This window comes from Eptatretus burgeri, chromosome 8, assembly GCF_056783735.1.
Source record: "Eptatretus burgeri isolate ZD-2024b chromosome 8, Ebu_testis_v1, whole genome shotgun sequence".
In the NCBI taxonomy this organism is placed as follows: domain Eukaryota; kingdom Metazoa; phylum Chordata; class Myxini; order Myxiniformes; family Myxinidae; genus Eptatretus; species Eptatretus burgeri.
The window spans coordinates 92167587-92189745 of record NC_140968.1 but is presented as its reverse complement, the minus strand read 5'-3'; the positions used below and the strand labels follow the sequence as shown (position 1 = coordinate 92189745).

The 22159-nt window shown below is 43.0% G+C and overlaps 1 protein-coding gene and 1 long non-coding RNA gene across 4 annotated transcripts in view; one reads left to right on the top strand and one right to left on the bottom strand.

The window, feature by feature from the left end:
- The first annotated feature begins 2242 nt into the window (after window positions 1-2242).
- Window positions 2243-22159, top strand: part of LOC147022270 (uncharacterized) — a 59027-nt gene continuing 39110 nt past the window's right edge. For all 3 annotated transcript variants that reach the window (XR_015061158.1, XR_015061159.1, XR_015061157.1), the window contains exon 1: window positions 2243-2282. This is a non-coding gene — a long non-coding RNA (uncharacterized LOC147022270). The remainder of the gene's footprint in view (window positions 2283-22159) is intronic.
- Window positions 7809-10179, bottom strand: LOC147022271 (somatostatin receptor type 5-like). The gene is made up of 2 exons (XM_085892991.1): window positions 9883-10179; window positions 7809-9567 (listed from the first exon to the last, which is right to left on the bottom strand). The coding sequence occupies exon 2, from the start codon at window positions 9522-9524 to the stop codon at window positions 8412-8414; it is 1113 nt and encodes a 370-aa protein (XP_085749117.1). The 5' UTR covers window positions 9525-9567; window positions 9883-10179; the 3' UTR covers window positions 7809-8411.

The following is a 22159-nucleotide window of genomic DNA, read 5'->3' as shown; positions in this document are numbered from 1 at the left end:
AAATTGGTGAAGGACTGCTTTTGAAAGCACAGTGGCCATGCGTTTTATTGTAACTAGCATATAAGACCCTTTGTTTTGCTGACGAGAAAACCAATCTTTGCTGAAATAGCTAATCTATGGGGCAAGAACAAAAAATGATTCCAGGGAGATGCTGCCCTCAATGCGGGGATAACTTGCGTTGCAAGTTGGCGTTTGCAGTTTCCTCACGTGTTTGTTACCACACACAAACCGTCTTTTATTTATTTTTGCATCATGAACCTTCTTGGAAGATCTCTGAACAGACAGTCTTTGGTTGCATTGAAATCCGTTAATCCGTTCTCAAGTAATAGCACGACAGATAGACAGACAGACATGGCTCCTTTTATAATACCAGTACGGGCCCGTAGGGGCATAAACGACGACTGAATTGGGGAATTATTTCAATTAGATTGGACCAACCGTATCATAAATGGCCATAACTTGGGAAACATACTTAGGTCCCCAGCGTCAATTGTGACGTCATATCAAACGAAGAAGAATTGTGTTGAATTGCCCCCTCTCTCTCTCTCGCCCCCTCTCTCTCTCTCGCCCCCTCTCTCTCCCCCTCTCTCCCCCTCTCTTGCCCTCCTCTCTCTCCCCTAGTCTTGCCCCCTCTCTCCCCCTCCTCTCTCGCCCCTCTCTCTCGCCCCCTCTCTTTCCCCCTCTCTCCCCCTTTGTCTTGCCCTTCCTCTCTCCCCCTCCTCTCTTGCCCCTCTCTCTCACTCCCACTCTCATCCCCCCTCTCCCATCCCCCTCTTATCTCTCTCGCAGATATTGTTCGACAGATAAATGGCCGTAACTTGGGAACCACTCATCCGATTGATATCAAACCTCGAACAGGCACATCTGTGGGGCCCCGACAATATTCCTGGCAAGTTTCAATCAGATCGGACCGTCAATCGTGCAAAAAAAAGAAAAAAAAATTAAAATAAATAAATAAATAAGCATTAATTGTGACGTCATTTGTGATATCATAGCACCATGTCTTGTCATTGGTCGACAGATAAATGGCCGTAACTTGGGAACCGCTTGTTCGATTAATATCAAACATTGAAAAGGCACATCAGCGGGTCCCCGGCAATATTCCTGGCAAGTTTCAATCCGATCGGACCGGTGATCGTCCGGTTATTAATAATTTGGGAAAAAATTGGCATGATTAGGTGAGAAGGTGGAACGACACTTTCAGCCGCCATATATACACCTTTTCAACATTGAAAAAGCAGTAAAATGGCCGTAACTTGGGAACCGCTTGTCCGATTGATATCAAACCTCGAACGGGCACATCTGCGGGGCCCCGGCAATATTACTGCCAAGTTTCAATCAGATCAGACCAGTGGTTGTAGAGAAACAGCGGTCACACACACACACACACACACACACACACACACACACACACACACACACATAGATTTGCCCCTGAGTGAGATGTGAACTTTCACTTATTTAGTCTCAAGCAGCAAATAATCAGTATTATTTAGGGTATGAGGAAACAAAATTTTTATTTGTATATATTGGCTTCGCTAGATATCCCTTAGTGTCGGATTTTCTGTGTGTGTGTGTGTGTGTGTGTGTGTGTGTGTGTGTGTGTGTGTGTGTGTGTGTGTGTGTGTGTGTGTGTGTGTGTGTGTGTGTGTGTGTGTGTGTGTGTGTGTGTGTGTGTGTGTGTCTGCAACGCGAAGCTCCACAGCACAAACCAGCAAACCGATTTCGATGAAACTTGGTGAACAGGTGCCATATGAGCTGGGAATGTGCTCGTTTGAGTTTCGTTGCAAAGCAACCACTCGTTGCTATGCAGCTGCCGAAAAACCGCACGTTAACTATTTTCAATACTTGTCCTTCAGTTTTGAATGTGGAGAAACGAGACTTCGGAATTAAACACTTCGAGATATTTAGAAAATTTTACTCGAGCCGATTTTTGATTTCGGTTTTATTTTTCAAATGGTAGTCCTTCAAAAATCGGGTGTCTTTTTACCGTCATTTAAGGTGTGTATACAGTGTTTGTAAGGAACTACACCGTCGTTCCACCTTCGATCTCTCCTCGACCCAAAGGTTATTGACCAAAGTGAAAAGGATCCAAATTAAATGGAATCACCGGCATTTTTGTCTTTGTGGATTTCTGATAATATGGTATAAATCAAGTTATGTGGAATTTGAAAAACATCTTTAAAAAAAAAAAATTCTGCACCCCCTGTTATGTTATCGTCCGCCACACCGCCTGGTTTATTAAAAACAACCAACCAGGAAGTCTTCTCGCGCAACCCACGGTCTGGTTTGTATTTCCTTGAACATCTGTTGTTCTGTTTATGGTTATTTATTTATTTGTTTGTTTGCTTGTTTGTTTGTTTATTTATTTATTTATTTGTTTGTTTGTTTGTTTGTTTGTTTGTTTGTTTATTTATTTATTTATTTATTTATTTATTTATTTATTTATTTATTTATTTATTTATTTATTTATTTATTTATTTATTTATTTATTTATTTACTTACTTACTTACTTACTTACTTACTTACTTACTTACTTACTTATTTAGTTTTTTTTTTTTCTCCTCTCTCCTCTCTCCTCTCTCCTCTCTCGTTACGTTTTGTTTCGTGTTCTTCTGACGTCCACTCTGTTTGCCGTCATCTGAGGTAATGTCAACAAAAATAATGACGCATTTTATTTTTCTAATGGTAGTCCTTCAAAAATAGGGTGTCTATTTACCGTCATTTTTTATGAGGAGTGCCAGTTGGCAAAATACGCAAGAGGAAAAATCTTGCCAGTCAGAGGAACAATTGTATGTGAACCAATTCGTCTTGGCAATGAATCTTCGTCGGTGGATCAGTCAGAATGAAAAGCATCATATCCAGCACTTCGATCCTAGCGAATCCCTCATCGCCTACCGGCGTGTGTGTGTGTGTGTGTGTGTGTGTGTGTGTGTGTGTGTGTGTGTGTGTGTGTGTGTGTGTGTGTGTGTGTGTGTGTGTGTGTGTGTGTGTGTGTGTGTGTGTGTGATATACACACACCCTGCCTTGAAAATGGCTTTCAATGTGCAGTACAAATAATTGATAAAAGAAGGCTATCTACATATTATTTACTAAGGAGCTAATTAATATGGGTGAAAGGAGGAGGGGGTGAGGGATAGACTGTTGGAGAAGAAATATATTTGAGTAAAGGAAGGGAGGAGGAGGGAGGAAATATGATAAAATGGATGTTTGGGGTGGGAGTGGGTGGCATAAATGGTTCAAACCATGAAAAAAGAGGGTATTGGATGTGCACGGAAGAGGTTGAGGAGTAGTTTTCAAAATTACCTCCCTTTGCTGCATATGTAAAATGTAGACGGTCCTTCATTTATTTGCTGCTGTGTTTGCGTTTGGATAATTAGTGATGATTCACAATGGTTTGACCTTTATTGAGTTGTATTTGATAATTGCCGGTATAGCAGGTGTGATTACTTGCTAGAAATTATTTGAAAATATTTTGTCTGAATATAATTACCTCCGCCACTGAAGGTGGATGGAGGTTGTTTTCACTCCTATCTGTCTGTCTGTCTGTCTGTCTGTCTGTCTGTCTGTCTGTCTGTCTGTCTGTCTGTCTGTCTGTCTTTGTTTGTTACTTGCGAAAGTCGAAGATGTTTCAATTATATTAGTTGGTTGTGTTCGTTATTCTGTCTGTCTGTTTTTGTCTGATTCTATGTCAATCGCCTGAATGTCACAATTTCTTCACGAAACCTCACCATATGGTAGAGTTTGTCATAAGCAAAATCCTTTTGTTTTTAAGGTCAAAAGGTCAACATAGGCAAAAGTTCAACAACTTTGTCAGATTTCTAAAATCCTCAATTTGCATTTGATTGCGTTGAAATTTGGAGAGTTGCATAATTGGTCATTTAATTCAACCACCAATTATTTTTGAGGTGGACATAGGCCAAAAAGTCAACATTGGCCAAATTTATAAAAATGTCAATTTTCATCCAATTGACTTGAAATTTGAAGTTACATATTTGGTAATTTAATTCAACCACCAATTATTTTTGAGGTCAAATTTGTTTTATGGATCTCGCAAGTACCGTGCTATGCATAACATCTTTCTTGTTTGTTTGTTTGTTTGTCTGTTTTTGGATAAAATATAAAAATTTATGGACAGATTCGGACAAAATCTGGTGAAGAGCTTGAGTTTGTGACATCGACGAACTGATTAGATTTTGGTGAAGATCCAAATCCGGACCAGGATCCAATAATTTTTTAAGTGATTCTTCACCATTGAAAAAGTGGCCAAAAACGACATATAGCAGGATATCTCAAAAAGTTGTGGACGGATTCAGATTAAATATTAATCCAATTAAATTTTAGTTCAGGTCCGAATCCAAATCCGGTCTTCTGTGGGATACAAAACGTAAACTAATCAGTATTGCAGAGGTTTGCACTCTATCAAGTGCCCATCCAGTTTATCTTGTATATTGGTGGTTTTGGTAACTACACTTTGTTTTTTTTCAATTTCGATGCAGTGACCATTACTTTTGCAGAGCATTGCTACTGACAAGGCAGTTTCTTGACAAGTTTTATACTGGGTGGTTTGTCACCTTGCCAGCTTTGTCATTACCTTGCCAGCGTTTTGTCCATATCTATCCTTTTAAATGCTGAAGATCAAGTACTTTTGCAGCACATACCATTCTGAAAGTCTTTGGTATGACTTGGCCAGGGTTTGAACCACCAGACTTCCAGATTTGGAGCAGACGCATCTAACCATAACACCACCAAATTGAGGTTACTGCATTGAGGTTCGCTTTCCATAGGGAAGAAATTGGTTGTCTGTTTTGTATTCTTCTCTGAGCAATGTTGGGATCCCTCATTCACAATGGTGGGATCAGGTCGATGGGGATAAGTTCGATCATGGGATCCTACATGGTTTATTATGCTGCATGAAATTCCAGCTTCATAATCCCAAAATACTGTGTTGATTTTGTTTTCTTCTACCAATGTCCTTGTTACTCTCACCAGAGTACTTTCTATTGCATTTGTGTCCGTTTGTTTGTCTGTCTTTCTGCCGCTCTTAATGTGCTAATGTTGGCCACAAACTGCACCAGGTGGTAGCCAATATTGCACTTTATCGTTTTTTTCAACTGAGTAGGCCTACCTCTCTATAAAATATGCACAATTAGAATGTGAATCGCTAATGAAGTACATACTACAACACTGCAAAAACACGTCCTGCCAAGGGTCTATCATCTCCAATTTTTCTTTAAATTATATTCGTGCAATAGTTCACTGGTTTCTGCATATCCACACCATGCATGTGATATGTGTACATGAGCCTTGGATCACTGTTTAAAAAACACGTGTTAAAACCTTCATTCAAAACATCATATGGAAACACGCAATTTGGTGTCTGTTTCTCTGTCTGTCCGTGATACATTCGGTTGGACCTTATACAATCTCACCCAAATTCGCCCCATCTACAAGGGGGTTTTCAGACTTGTTGGTGTGTATCTTATTGTGGTGTTCTGTGGGGAATACCTACCGGAAGGAAAAATTATTACAACCACAAACTATTCAGTCAATTCCATCCAACATTGTTTAAAACGGTTGCCAGTGTTGCTTAACAATAGACTGAAAGAAATTTGGAGGAAATCCAATGTCTTTGAGGCATTCTATGCTTATCGCATCCCCCACAGATCAACGGACTAGAGCCGCCTCGACTCGCTTGGTCTCGAGGTAGGCCGCTAGCAAGGCCGCAATGATCTTTACCTAATAAAGATGCTTGAATGAGTCTTTACACATGAATTATGTATCCCATTGCCATTCAAATTTTTCGAGCCATCAGATTATATGTGGACTGTATATGGATTTTTTATATCATATATCTTGGGGCCCCTAACTGACACCATCATGATCCAATTGGAGCCTTTACTCGACGCATAACCCCCCACCCCCATTCCTAATGATTGCTAGCATTGTTTAATAGAAATTCGGAGAAAATTGGACATACTGTATACATGTGTACCTACACATGGGCAATGTCTATGCTAAGAGTCACGAGTCCACACACCTTTCGGAAATAAACATTATTCGAGCCACAAATTCATCAGTCAATTCTATCTGATGATAATGGCATAATAATATTAAAGTTATTTAAATATACACACACACACACACGTATCAATAATAGTAATATTAACAATAAAATCGTGATAATAACATGGATATGAACATGGCCGAGTCAAAAGCATCGAAGGCTCAGTGCTTCTTCTTGTGGTTTACTGTCCAAGGACAAGTTCTGTGCTGCTGTCACAGTCTTGTGGCAAGGATTCACATTTGTCTGCCAAACCACATGACCGACGACATTTTAGTTATCACCCTTGTATCCCCATTGATAGTCGATGATAGACAACGTTTTGGATACAATGATTCATGGATTGAAAGATGTTTTTTTTAATGTTTGTTAAAACCCACATTCAATTTAAGATAAGGCTTTAGCTTCAATCCAACATGGCTGCCAGATCATGTGTCCTATAACATTGAAATTTTCAAACTACTGTATATTCCCCATGGCTAGTTGACCGTATGTATGAAGTTTCACGTCGTACCTGTTAAGTGGTTCTGGAGATTATTTTTTACTTTTTTATTTTTAATCCAATATGACCACCAGACCACATGACCGATTATGTCATACATTTAATTCTTCACTCACATTGGGTCGTAGATAAGATATCTGAAGTTTTAATTCAAAGAAAAGGATTTCAATTCAACCAATTATGGCCGGAATACCACTTCACCGATGACATCATCGTTTTCACCCGAAATACCCCCCGGGGAGTTTATAGCAACATACTAGGTTTCAATTTCTGTTGTTGAGCAGTTTTGGAGATGTCAATTTTTCTCCTTCCATTCAATATGGCTGCCACACCATGTGACCTATACCTTCAGAGTTATCAATAAAATATTCTCACAGGGAGGCTTTCTGATGTTTACAGTTACACATCGATCGGACAAGCTGTTCCAGAGAAGAAAAAAAATTTCAGCAAAAATATATAGACGTGGACACTTACACAGACAGACAGATAGACCGACGTTACAATGGTCTCGCAACCGTTTCGGGCGAGACTAATTGGCCAGCGCAGAAGCTCGTAACTTCATCAGGGTGCTGGCAATAACTCACTAACTCTTCACAAAAGACACTCCAGGATATTTTACGTTCACCCCTACTAATTAGACTCGCAGACGGGATACCCAGTTTAATGCCCATCCGACCGACGCAATTGATGATGCACTCATTGATGCAATACCCTGCCTATGAGACATCAATCTGACAGGTTATAATCGTGTGGGGAATCGAACCCAGATGAGACAGCTCAAAGCTAAGCATGCACTACTTCTTCACCACCCTGTCAGATCTCAAACATAACAGATTAGTTAGTGTAGTCAGAAAATGACCAATTGATTGGATTTTGGTGAAGATCCGGCTCCAGATACTATAATTTAATTGTTTTAAAAAAATGGATTCTTCACCATTGAGATAAACGATATGTAGCATGATATTTCAAAAAGTTGTGGACGGATTGTGATAACCCCTTAGTGGATGAGTCGGTTATGTGACAAGAACAAACCAATTAGATTTCGGTTGTGGTCCGAATCCAGATCTGTCCTATGAGTGGGATACAAATCGTAAACCATTCAGCCTGGCGAAGGTTTGCGCTCCACCCAGTGCCATTCCAGGTATTGCTTGAAATTCACTTTTCCTTCTGTGTCTATTGTTGTTTTTTTTAACATAAACACATGAAAGAAGCGATCAATGCCAGTCTCTGTCAGTTTGAGGATGTTTTAATGACATGGCAGGGTTTGACTCCCCATATGTAGATATGTTACACTCTCCAAAAAGCTTACATGACGATGTTCACTGAAAGCATTCCTCTTGTAATCCCTTCTCAGGCCAAGTTCTCCTCATTCACAACACAAATTCTGTTTGATGGTTTACATTAACACTACAAAAAAAATAAAAATAAACTCATAAAAGGTAAACCACTCGAAAGCTACTCGGTGTATTCAACATGCATGTGCCAAGTTTATCAGTTTCATATGAATAATGTGCTTGTTAACATCAACATCTCAATGGACACGTTACATCCGTCATTTGTCATAAAAACACGAGGAATACTCTGTGTCAAACAGAGCAGCAACCCAGGTGCATGTACCGTGTAAAACCCATGTGCAATACATCTACACCATGATTTTGTAAATGGCAACCATGCGATACAGTTACGGTAGGCCTTTCAGTATTCAGCTATTCTCCACATCATAAAAGCCACAGCACTAAAAAGAGACAACTTTTCTTCCACAATTGCAGACAAACTGACCCTGAAGTACACAGCTTGCAAGAGGTGTGAAGGTGTGGTGCTGCATTTCAGTTAGGTCTCTAACTATCAATGGTTATAACCTCTTCCGTTTTCTGCCAGCGTCGTCATTTCTGTGTCTGGGCTTGTCACGTTCACTTTATGCTTCTTCACTTTATGGTCGGAATTCTCACCACCACGGTGTCCACGTCCTTTCTTGAGGCACAAAGCTTTCTGAAAACTCTTCTTGAAATTCTCTGATAGGAAGGCATAAAGAATGGGGTTGGCACAACTGTTGGTGTAAGAGAGAATTACAATGAACAGGTACAAGCAGTGGAAGAGCATGTCTTCTGGTAGGTCGACGGCTAGGTTGACAATGTTTAAGATGTAAAATGGCAGCCAGCAGAGCACAAACACCGCCACCACCACCACGACCATCTGTGTGACCCTCTTCTCAGATCGGCGTCTCTTGCTGGAGTTAACACGCATACCCGAGGATTTAACCTTGAGAACAATCAGGAGGTAGCAAAGGCAGATGATGAATAGTGGGAGGAAGAAGCCGAGCAATGATGTGTAGAGGATAAAGACAGTCGACCACACTTTAACTGGATCAGGCCACTTTATGTTGCACATGCTTTTATGCCCATCTGTGTGTGAAAATGCAATGACTGGGAGAACAACAACGATGGACAACAGCCAGCTGATGCAGCTAAATATCTTGGCTATGTTTGGTTTGCGGCAATTGGCTGCTCGCACGGGGTGGACCACAGCAAGATAACGGTCGATGCTCATCGCAGTCAGGCAGAAGATGCTGGTAAACTGGTTAATGCTGTCAATGGCCATCACGATACGGCACATGGTGAAACCGAATGGCCAGTAGAAAATGGCGTTTTGAATAGCCATGAAAGGCAGACCTATCATGAACAAGGCGTCGGCAATAGCTAAGTTGAGGATGTAGATGTTTGTGACCGTCTTCATCTTGGCGTAACGCAGCACCACGTAGATGACCAACATGTTTCCCACCAAGCCAACGAGGCATACAAAAAAAAAAATCACGGGCACAATGAGGGAAGAGAGCTGGGCAGCGTCGTTCTCTTGCTTTGTGTGAGGTGTGCTCTTTGGCGGACAGATTGGGCACGACAAACTCGCATTACGCGTGTCATTCCAAAGAACCCACTCTAACACCTCCAAACTGGAATCCATCGCAGGCGATGTGGAGTACGACCCCTCTCTTCGTACGCTCCTGCTGCAAGAAATCATGTTGGACATTCGCATTCAGCTTAAATATTGGGTTGAAGAAATAAAATCAAAATGATGGTTCATTCAAATGACCAAATTGTTCCCAGAAGACTCAGCAATGCGAGGACAATTATCAAAAGTGCATAATCATATATACTTCATCAATATGAAACACCTTTTTATTGATTTTATTTATTTATTTTAAATCATACAGCCGACTTACTGATCAGTTATCATATATGAACGATTATTTTCCCCATTACCGACAAATATTATCATAAAAAGGATTTCCAAACCCTACCATTGTCGCATGCAAACTTACCTCGGTAACGTGATGCTGTGCAGTGCCAAGCAAGCTTGTCGGGCAGTCAGACTTTATCACGGGATTAGAAAGCCCGAGAAAGCTGTGAATGTTGTAAATGCTCAGACGGAGGCTGCAGTCTTGTCTGACAGCTGCGCGTTTGTGTTGAATGCGGTCCCGTTCCCCACCTCTCCTCGCGCCCTCACCTGGTGCAGCGAAAGTACATGCGTGCCCTCACAGACATCGTCTTCACTGCCAAATATTCTGTTTTCCTTAGGATTATAGGATGCCTTTTCAACCTTCTGTAGATACAGCCGAAATAAATTATTGTTCTGTACGGGCATTGTATGAAATGTATAATTGCGGACAAAAAATACAATACCTGTATGAATATTTATATATATATATATATATATATATATATATATATATATATATATATATATATATATTCACACACCACTGAACAGGTGTGAAGGTAAGAGAGGAAGACGCATAACGAACTCGATAGTCTCCCTATTTTACTGGAGTAGAGATTTACCATAACATAAATGGCTTGATATTTCAATGGCCCTGCAAACCTTTCTTGCAAAATTAACCCTTTCACGGCATAAGTATCACTCGATAGAATTCACATTGCCAGCCTCATAATACCTGATCATGATCTCTGGTTCCAAGTTGCTGCCAAATCTTGGCATGTAATGAGATAAAAACGATCACAATGAAGGTTGAGTTAACATGATAATTTGACGTTTTAGATTTGTGATTGTATTAAAAATTTAGCAACAATATAACTAATCTTTTGTATCAGTTATTGCAATTTACCTATGAGTAATAGGGGTCCACAAATACATCCTTGACTATGGTTGGAATTCCGGACAAGGTCCTCACTCATTCACATTTATTCGCTTTTAAGTTCGTTTTTTTCCACAACCGCTTGAGCAATTGGCGCAAAACTTTAGACGTAGGAGTGACTATCCATGCAGAACTATTCATCAAAGTTACTTAATGATTGGATGGAAAATGCGGCCGTCGTTCCAAAATATATATATATATATATATATATATATATATATATATATATATATATATATATATATATATATATATATATATATATATATATATATATATATATATATATACAGTAGACTAGGCGTAAGTCGTCACCATCGGGACCGAGAAAAAAGTGACGACTTAGAAATGTGACGACTTACACGTATGCAAACATTCATGATGACTGTGGGGTGAAGGATGAAGTCGCACGTGGCCTGGACACGTATGTGTGAGAGACAGCTATTGTACCAAAAGGAAAACACAATCCTCGGGGCATAGGTGGGGGTTCATTGGTGAGTTGGAAAGTGATCAAGCAAAGATGGAATTCATGAATCAGTTTATCAAAAGTAAAGATAATGAACAACTGTAAGACAACTCATATACCATTGGTGATGGTAGGGTGACAAATTACATGACACACAGTCATTGTGGTGATGACTACCACTCAATGCCTATGTGTAAGTGAGTGCGGTAATGTACAAAACAAGCCAATATATAACCATGATCGGACTTCAACACGAAGCTCGATCGATCCTTTACTCCTTCGCGAAGTAATCCGTTATGTTTGACTGCCTTAAACTCTTGGGCATCTGGTGCATGAGAAAGGACTCAAACCGGTCATTGTATTCCATGATGTTCTCTGGGCAATCCTCCACCGAAAGACTATCAGCGCATCACATCCAGGGCGCTGAATGCCTCCCGAATAGTTGGAGGCGTGTTTGGAATGTATGTCTCCCCTGAGTCCTCGAGATCGACAATGTCCACATCGTCCACGTCACCCGTATCGTCGGAGACATTCTTCACAGAATCCACAATTTCTGCATCAGTCATTTGTTGGGTGCTGCGTAACTCAGCGTCCACGTTAATGTATTTTTCCAATGAGGGTATCACGTCTGAACCAAAGATTTCAGTGAGTCTTTCCCAGACATTGCGGAACTGGTTTCCATGGTCGTCATCGCTCTCCTCATCAACTTCATGGGCGCTGCGATCCGCATTGATGAACCCGACCGAACGGAAGCAGTTCGCGATGGTAACATTGGAGACCTTTCCCCATGCGGTTTTGGCAGCGATCAGGGCATCCAGCAAATCCCATTTGAATGGGATTCCCTCATCTGCTGCATTCAGGCGACGCATGGCAAGGATCTGGCGGTAGTGAAGTTTCAGGTTTCTGATGATGCCACCATCCATTGGTTGGAGGTGACTGGTAGTATTAGGTGGGAGGAATACAAGTTCTATGTTCTCCAGTTGACATGCAGGGTGAGCGGGGCAGTTGTCAACTACGAACGCAATTTTGCGTTTTTCAAGTGACAGACGATGGTTCAGTTTCACCAACCATTGTTTCAACAGGGCAGAAGTCATCCACGCATTTTTATTTGCTGAGTAGGCCACAGGCAGGTGCTTCACACTTTTGAAGGCTCAGGGATTCTTACTTTTCCTGATGGCGTACAGAGGCAGCTTGTCGGTGCCATCCATGTTCGCTCCAACCAGCAACGTCACACGGATCTTCGCCTGCTTATCACCATGATGGTATTGACCAACGAACCCCAGAGACTTTTCTGGCAGCATCTGCCAGAAAAGCCCAGTCTCATCGGCATTGTACACGTCCCGAAGCTGATACCTTTCCAAGATGTCTTTCAATTTGCCATCCTTCCAGTCGGGCACCACTGCCGAATCCATGCTGCCTGATTCGCCGCACTTCTTGACCTTGCCGATTCCCCACCTAACTTTGAATCTGTCTATCCAGTGCATCGGCAAGGTCTCGGCATCATCATGCCCGAGGTCCGCAGCGAATTTACGTGCCTTCAGCAGCAACGTTTCACCGTCCAACCAAATACTTGGCTGAGCCGACATTTGCCGAAACCAGATGATGAGCGCGTCATCGACATCTTCAAAGGACACACATTTCACGCGTTTCACACTTACCACCGGCCTCGCGATCTTCTCCACTTGGCCAAATATCTTGCCCTTATTCTTCAAGATATCGTTCAATGTCTGCCGTTTGATGTCCAACTTCTCAGCTATGGCTGTTTTCTTCATCAGTGGGTTTGCCTCGCAAAACTGGATAATGTCGTATTTTTCTTGGTAGGTTTTAGTTGTAAGCTTACGCTTAGTCGCCATTGTCCTGCCTGCAGTGCGATCAACGTGTGTACGCAGTTATAAATAGCCTATCACTGGCGGTGTAAACCAATGAGAGAGCATCACGATTCCATGAAATCGGGCTTCTCACGAGGCAGCAGTTCCGTGTGACTAGTTAGGAGTGGTAATTTACTTGAGTTTCCATTACGCGGGAACAGACAACATCTAATGACTTAGACGAAGTGACGACTTAGAGATGACGACTTACAGAGGGATGACCCTTTATTCATAGGGATTTAACATGAGATAAATTCGGGACTTTTTGACGCTGCCGACTTAGGCGAAGTGACGAGTTACACGCTGCCGACTTACGCCTAGTCTACTGTGTATATATATATATATATATATATATATATATATATATATATATATATATATATATATATATATATATATATATATATATATATATATATATATATATATATATATATATATATATTGTTACGGCTGTGGAAATTCGCAAACCACCATCCAGGTCCCGTAGGTGAGATATCTCTTAAGTACATGTGTAGTTAGCCCCAAACCCGTTGTTTAGAGGGAATTAATATGATTCATTCGGGCTGCGACGCTTTGAGTCAGTCGTTTTTCTTTTTCTATCTTTTATTTCAAACAAAAACCAACGAGGACGCTCGGTGGGCTCTTTGCGCCATTCTTCTCCGCGCTTGGTGTGAGGGAGGAGAAGCAAGGGGAGGGCAGCTGGCGCCCGATTGGTGGATGCGCGGTGTGACGCGGCCAGGGAGGAGGAACGCCCCTCTTCGAGACCTTTCTCGAAGTGCCTCGAAGGGGGGTGGAGCAAAGAACGGGGCGGAACAACGGGGCGGAGCCCCGCGATATAAAAAGGGATGGCTCTGTGAAGGGTGGTTGTTGTTGTTCCTGCCGGCCTGTTGATCCCTGCGGAGCCCTTGATCCTGATGAGCCTTGGACCCTTTGGACAAACGATGGTGTGGGGGGGAGAGAGAGAGAGAGAGAGAGAGAGAGAGAGAGAGAGAGAGAGAGAGAGAGAGAGAGAGAGAGAGAAAGAGAGAGAGAGAGAGAGAGAGAGAGAGAGAGAGAGAGAGAGAGAGAGAGAGAGAGAGAGAGATAGATAGATCCTGTTCGAGGGTTCGCCGGTTCGCCGGAGTCGGTGTGTTCCCGAGACCCCGCTGGTGGGACGGAGCGTCCGCCATTTCCTCTCCCTCTCAACCCCGAGTGTCGATTATTTCTTTCCCCCTCCCCCCCCCGTCCGCACCGAGAGAGCGCTGAAAACCCCGTTCATTCCCCAAAACCCCGGTCCGTGGCGTCGAACGGCGACACGTGCCGGTGCGAAGCACGAGCTTGCTGACAACGCCGGAGGAGCGGGAGCTGAGGGCGCGGAGAAGGACTCTGTGCGCGCACAGGGAAGTGACCACTTCTATTTCTTTTCGGGGTTTTTTGTATGGAACTTGTGGCGCTGTGTCTTGTGAAGTAAAACTGTTTAAGTGTTGCCGTGTGTCGGTCTTATTCGGTTGTAGCTCTGCGTCGTCGTTACTTTTATTGTTTTCTTCTTGCATATGCTTTATGTGCATTTCTGATTCTGTTTGGCTGTATATGTGCGCTTGTGTCTGTGTCTGTGTGAATAAAGTGCTTGTGTGAACTTGTTCCCCGTTTCGCTGCGTCCTTCCCTTTGTTGAATCTCCATCTTGCTTCACGTAAAGGGTTCGTAGTGGGCTTAATACGCCCGATAAGTAATCTGAACCATCGAGGACGACGATAACACCGCTCGGTTATCCCGATAGTACGGAACGGACCGCTTAAGCGGCCCGTGTCCGGAGTCGACCTGCGGCGAGGTGCGATCGCCCAGTTTACCATCCGCGTGGGTACTTAGGTAGGTCGAGTTTGGCGAACAACCCTATCCCACGCGGGTGGCCGATTGGCACGATCGTGGTGAGGCCGAAAGGCCCACCCGTGACTAGCTCCCGGCGTTAGTCCGAGAGGGTCACGACAGAATTGTCCGTCCGGTGGGCGACGTGCCGCGATTAGAGTGACGTGGCCGATCGCACGCTGGCGGGCGCGAATTCGCAACAATATATATATATATATATATATATATATATATATATATATATATATATATATATATATATATATATATATATATATATATATATATATATATATACATATATACATATATATATATATATATATATATATATATACATATATATATATATATATATATATATATATATATATATATATATATATATATATATATATATATATATATATATATATATATATATATATATATATATATATATATCCTGGTGTTGGCGCAGTGGCTTGGGACCCAAAAAGTCCTGAGTTCAAGCTCGGTTGGGCCACTGAATATATGTATATATATATATATATATATATATATATATATATATATATATATATATATATATATATATATATATATATATATATATATATGTGTATTTATGTATATGTGTATATATGTATATGTGTATATATGTATATGTGTATATATTTATATATATATATATATATATATATATATATATATATATATATATATATATATATATATATATATATATATATATATATATATATATATATATATATATATATATATATATATATTTATATATATATATATATATATATATATATATATATATATATATATATATATTGCATGTATATATACACATTATATGTATATACCAAGTCGTATAACACCAGGGGGTTGACTCAGCCTGTCATCCTTCAGAGGTCGGCGAAATGAGTACCAGTGTACTGGGCCGGTGTATACCCCGGTTAAAATAGGTGTACCAGATCCCTGTGTCGTAAGAGGCGACCAGGGTTGCGTCAGGAAGGGCATCCAGTGTAAAACATGTGCCAAATCACTATGCGGATCATATGGATGATCCGCTGTGGCCACCCCTCACGGGAGCAGCCGAAAGAAGATATATATATATATATATATATATATATATATATATATATATATATATATATATATATATATATATACATATATATTACGATTTAGGCACGCCCCTTTCTTTGTTCCACAATCAGATTTTTGTTACTGCATGAAATGAAACAAGATTTGGCACATATACTAATGATATTATTGTCTTCCTTAAGAGGCCCCTCAAAATTCGTTTTGATGCATTTTCACAAACTCCAACGGATTCCATTCAAATTCGGTACGATTATGGCTTTTGGTCCAACTTAGGTCATTGGCTATAAAAAATTTTTCCATTACACTTCCGATATTCGAAAAAATCGAAAAATCGATATCCCTTATGGGATTTTCCATTCAAATCCACTCAAGTTTAAGGCCTACGGGGGACGCAAATTTCCACTTTGCCCCGGGCGCTGTTTCCCTCCGCTACGCCAAGCTGTTAGGGTTAGGGTTTGGGTTAGTGTTAGGGTTAGGGTTAGCTACCCTAGCCACTAACCCTAACCATAACCGCTTACCACTAACCCTAACTGCAACCCTAACCCTAACCGCTAACCCCTAACCGCTAACCCCTAACAGCTATTCAGGAAATTTGCAAGAAAGTCCGAGCAGCGCCGGGCATTACTACTAGTATATGTATGTATATATATATATATATATATATATATATATATATATATATATATATATATATATATATATATATATATATATTTTTTTTTTTTTACGAATCTGGAATTCATGCGCACTTGCAGTAAGGTCCCAAAGTTAGTTGTGCCGGTAAGTACGTGTGTCGTCAGGACCCCGTCCTTTTGTTTAGCGGGAGGATTAAATGTGTGCTTTGTGACATCTTTAGTTAGGTTTTACATCCAACGAACCCTCCAACAAGCCATCTAACAACCAACAACCATCCCATCTGCATGACCCAACCTGCCCATCATGCGCCATCACCACCTGTTGGCTGCTCGTACCTTGACTTGCCAAGAGGGGTCCTCGCGGTTCCAGTCCTCGGCTTATAGTTCTTGTATGGCTTTTTCAGGAAATGTGGTAGGAATCACCGGCTTTCGCTCCTACGAGCATTGATCCTGTTACTCTTCGCGAGCGAAGCCACGTGGAGGCATAACTGGGGTCTCCGAACAGGTGTCACGGCTCCGCCCCGGTTGGGTGCGGCCATGGGCCAATGAGGGCTGGATAGCGAGATGATTCTCGCCAAAGCCCTCCCCATGTGGGAGGAGATATATATCCCCGAGCAGACTCAGAGGGTTGTTGTGGTTGTCGTTGGCGTTGGCGCTGGGAGATCTCGAGTATTTGATTGGTGACAAGCTGGTTGACAGTGGTTGGGCTGGAGAGTGAGTGAACCAGCCTGTTCGTGGAGCCTTGGTGGGTCCCGTCTGTGACCCTGATCTCCGCCCCGGAGCTCCGATTGCTCCACGCGGCTGCCGCCATGAGCCACGATTCCCACACATGTGACTGGGACCTTCGACGACCCACAGGAGCCAATCCGAACTCTGACCACCAGCTCGTCTCTCTCATCGGCTGGAGGGTCCAATAAAAACTCTGGGGTTTCTTTTCTTTTTGTGTGTGACTGCGTGTCGGCCCGTCTATAAGTAGAATTGTTTGAGTGTTTATTTCATCATTGTAAATACTGCATTGCATATTCTTGATAAGTCTCGCCTCTTCTGTCTTTTGATTTTATTGTAAATAAATTATTAGAAATATTCCGAGCTCTTTTCCGTCCTTTCATTATTTGGTCCAGCATGGTCCGGGTCTCAGTTCAGACGGGATTTCATCCCTGGTAATCGGTACATCGTAGCCGGAACGTCCTGGGCAGGCCCGCTCGACTGCATCCGAGCCGGAGTTGGTCGGTGGAAGTTGATACTCTACCGTAGCTGGTAGAGTGATCCAGTTTGGCCAGACGTTCTGAGGGTGTGAATCCCCGGTAGCCAAGACTGCGTGGTTATTTAGGCATACTCGGATCTAGACAATTAACCCGATGCCACGCGGTCGAGATATTGGCTTTTCATGTTCGATTAATCGACCCGCCAGCTTCAGAGTTATCCGGAGCAATGGCCTATAATTGCGGGGATACCGGTGGGAGATGGCGCAAACTTCCCCACCTAGCGGTCGTTCTCGCCACCGACCCCCGGCCCACGACAATATATATATTGTTGTGGATTTCCGCCACTCCGGCTTGCGGGCGACCGCTTTTAGCTAATTGCGGCCGCGCGCCCACCGACCGTGGCAATCCAGTCGCAGCTTTCGGATCAACGCTGAAATCCAGCTATGGGTGTGTTTTTAACCACACCACAACCTTGTCAATGCTCTGCCCGTGCTACAGGGTCGATCACCGAATTGTCGATTTACCTAATTATTCGCGCGGACAGACTACCGAGAGGTTGTACCTCAACGGGACTTGCTCAGAAACGAGCTGCTTTAAGCAGCTCTTTCCGTATGCGATTGCCGAGCGGTTTATTATCGCCAAGCCCCGTTGGACCCGATTATCTTATCGGCTATTAATAACCAGCTGTTTATTCCGAACGTAATTATGCCAGTTCAATGGAGGAAGGGACGCAACGAGCAGGTGAATATTCAAACAATGAGGACATTTATTTGTAATGCAGGCACGTATGCAATGAATGGGGGTAAGGGACAAGACACGAGCAAAAAGACCTTCAGGCCTTGTTTATTTACTATGTACATGCACTTAACAATAATTCTACTTATCGGACAAGGCACCACAGACTTCCATGCAAAAACCCAGAAAGAAAAGAGAGAACTGGGCCCGTAAGCCTTTAATGTTCCTCCGAGCTTTGAAGACCGAAGGAGCTCCGCGAGACCGTGCAGGTTACCTGCCACCCTCGTGGTGACTCGCTGAGCCCTGGTTCGGCGATCCTGGGTGTGTCTCGTTGTCAACACGGCAGCTGGTGTAGCGGCGACTTGGTTGGTCCAGGCCTAGCCGTGCGGCCTGGTCGATCGGGCCTGGCCGATGATGCCTCAGAGGAGCGAACGGGCCTTGCTTTTTTGGAGTTGATGCTCTCTTAAGAGCCCGCTCACTCCTCAGCGTTGCTTGGACCGTCCCGAGGCCCGATCACCTCGGACCGTTGTGTCGCTGGCAGGAAACTTCTCTCCTGCTGGCGACCTCTCTCTGGCTGGCGACTTCGCTGCCCCCTCCACCGACCCACAACTCTGCACAGCACTGCAGGCTTGACTGGACTCCAGGCTCTAAACTCCGAACTGCAGACTCCAGACTCCAGACTGCCGACTCAACTGGTCTCTCGGTGTTTCAGTCTGGGCTTTTATCGGGTTCGGGGGTGGTGTTTGGTCTTTCACCTCCGACCCTTCACCCCCCGCTGGCTCTGTCCCTTTTGTCATTCTGATCCGATCTTGCCGTCAAACGCGGACGTGGTAGGAATCACCGGCTTTCGCTCCTACGAGGAAGTCGTCGTGTTTGTCAACGGAGATGTTGTTTGTTTGTTGATGCCGTTCCTGGCGAAAAGATGGCAGCGTTTGTGGAGATGAAGGTGAGGCGATTTTGGCGGTTGTGGCAAAGGTGGTGAGGAGATGTTGGCGGTTTGCCAGGCGATTGGTATTCGAATACCAAGGGCTGGGTAACAGGCGAAATATTTTGTGAATATAGTTCCAGCCATGGGTATATTATGAGGGGGTTAATGCTCGTTTCTCCTCGGAAGAACCGGACCTGGGGCCATCGCTCACAATTAACTTTGTGTTGCGGTGGATTGCTTAACAACCACAAATGCCAATCAGTTAACCATGAGTTCCAGTGTCCACCGTCTAATTTGCCATTTAACTAGAGGTCATATGGCCTCCTGACCGGGGAACGTGCCCTCGGTGATTCACCAATCTCATCTTGATTCGATCTTAAGTAAGGTGGCTGAGCGTTTATCTGGTGAGCGCCGGCTATGACGGCTATGGCTGGTGAGCGCCGGCCACACTGGTGAGCCGCACTGGTGAGCGCCGGCTATGACAGGTTAATTCGTTTGTGAACTACCTCCCAGTCTATCTAGGTTTGTACAGTGCTGGATCAATGGAAGGAAATGACAAGCACGGAGAGGTTGAAATGTTAACAAGGAATTTATTCTGAATAAAAATAAATAAACTGAAGAACTTTATATTTCCTTGTTGAATAAATGGATGAATTCAAATCAAGCAAATGTTCAATCAACAAAATAATCTCAAACAAATAAAGAATTCAACAAGCATCTATAGAAAAATAGACAAAGATCAGATGCATATCACTTAACAATTAAACAATTACTTAACTTGACAATTAAATACGAGGCATTGGAACCCAGCAGATCATTCAGGGGGAAAATAAATGTGGTCTCGGCTTTCCAAGGCAGAAGTCGTCGTGCGTCTACTAAAATAAACCAAAATGTGTGAGCGTGCCTTGGACCACTGCCAGCGGCCTTGGACCCTTGAGACCGCTGCCAGCGCCCTGCCTCACCATGCACCCACCGGCAAACAGGCTCGAACACCAATCAATGTCACGTCGTCACCCCCAGGAACCAGAAATGCCAAGAATCAGGTTCGCCAAGAGCCAGGTACTGGGCAGAAACAGCAGGCACGGTCCAACTGTCACCAACCGCCATTGCTGCTGTCCCCAACTGTCAGGAGCTGTCACCAACCATCAGGAGCTGTCAACAACCGCCAGTAGCTATCAGGAGCTGTCACCAAACTGTCAAGAGCTGTCACCAACTCAGTAGCTATCAGGAGCTGTCACTAAATTGTCATGAGCTGTCACCAACCATCAGGAGCTGTCACCAATGGCCAGGAGCTGTCAGTAACTGTCCTTATATAGGTGACAAGTGTGAGCCGAGCCTCAAGCATAACTTCAGCCAAATCCAGCTTGCCTATTGGCGCATCGCTGAACGTGACCCCCAACCATCAATTGTCGCGATCATTCTCTCCTCACCATCGAACGAGATGCAACTCACAATTAACACAGGCCTGGCTTATGGCACCACGTTTGGGGTGCTGGACAAATGCTGAAAGCAGCCATTTGCCAGAAAAACGAGCAAAAACGTGAAGAGCTCACAAAATGTCAACGGTTAACCATCACCTCTCTGTTCAGCCCGACATGAACAAGAGCCAGCGAGCATCCATCAAGCTGCTGAACGGGTTGTCAAACGTCGATGGAAAAAAGTGGATGTGAAACGTCGATAAAAGAAAGGCGGGTGTCGAACATCAATGGAAAAAAGCGGTCCAGAGGTAAATGATCCGAGACCACAGCCATGTTTGACCATCAGAATAACTGTTCAGGAAAAGCTCGCGGTGTGTTTAATCAAATGTCCTGTAAGTCCAAAGTGAAAATGATTACCAAAATAAAATGTGTAAATAGATAGTCTATTTCAAAGCCAATGTGTCATTATGGAAAGGGAATAGAATGAGTGAGTCTCCCTTGGGCTAACGGCCATCTATCGTGTGCACGAACGGTGACTATCACTCATGCAGAAATGAAAACTGACATAAAATCATACGTCATGATCGTGTCATAAAGAGGAAAAGGTAATCCCAAAGGAAAGAAATGGAACCTGTTCTCTACCCTTCTCCAACACATCAAAAAGTTAGAATCCCACCAGACAAGGGGATGGGTCTATTCTGAACATGCATTTATGGAAATAACTGTCTGAGGACTTGGATGTTGAGTGCATTACTCGGATCTGATTCTGAAATCCAAAGCAATATTTTAGCTTCCAGCATGCTACCGAGTTGAAGGAATATTTTGAGAAGGAGAATTTGAGTTTTAATATTCTCATCCTCATCGATATGCCCCAGCTCATCCAACATCCATCCAGGACCTTAACGAAAACATTAAAGTTGTGTTTTTTCCACCCAACCATGACATCTCTAATTCAACCCATAGAACAGGGAGTGATTGCTACATTCAAGGCGTATTATCTCCGAATGGCATTTGCAAACCTTGTGAAATCGACTGGTGATCATCAGATGACTGTAAAGGAATTCTGGAAGGCCTTTACAATAAGGGATGCTCTATGTAATGTTGAGGAGTCTTGGAAGGAAGTCACCTGTTCCTGCATGAATGGTGTATGGGAGAAACTTTGCCCTCAATTTCTTCACGGCTTCAAGGGTTTCAGTGTGAATTATGGTTTGTTGAAAACACGATCTAACCGTCAAAATGGC

Coding starts and splice junctions, on each gene's coding strand:
- LOC147022271 (XM_085892991.1), bottom strand. CDS start 9,524: ATGGATTCCAGTTTGGAGGTGTTAGAGTGGGTTCTTTGGAATGACACG.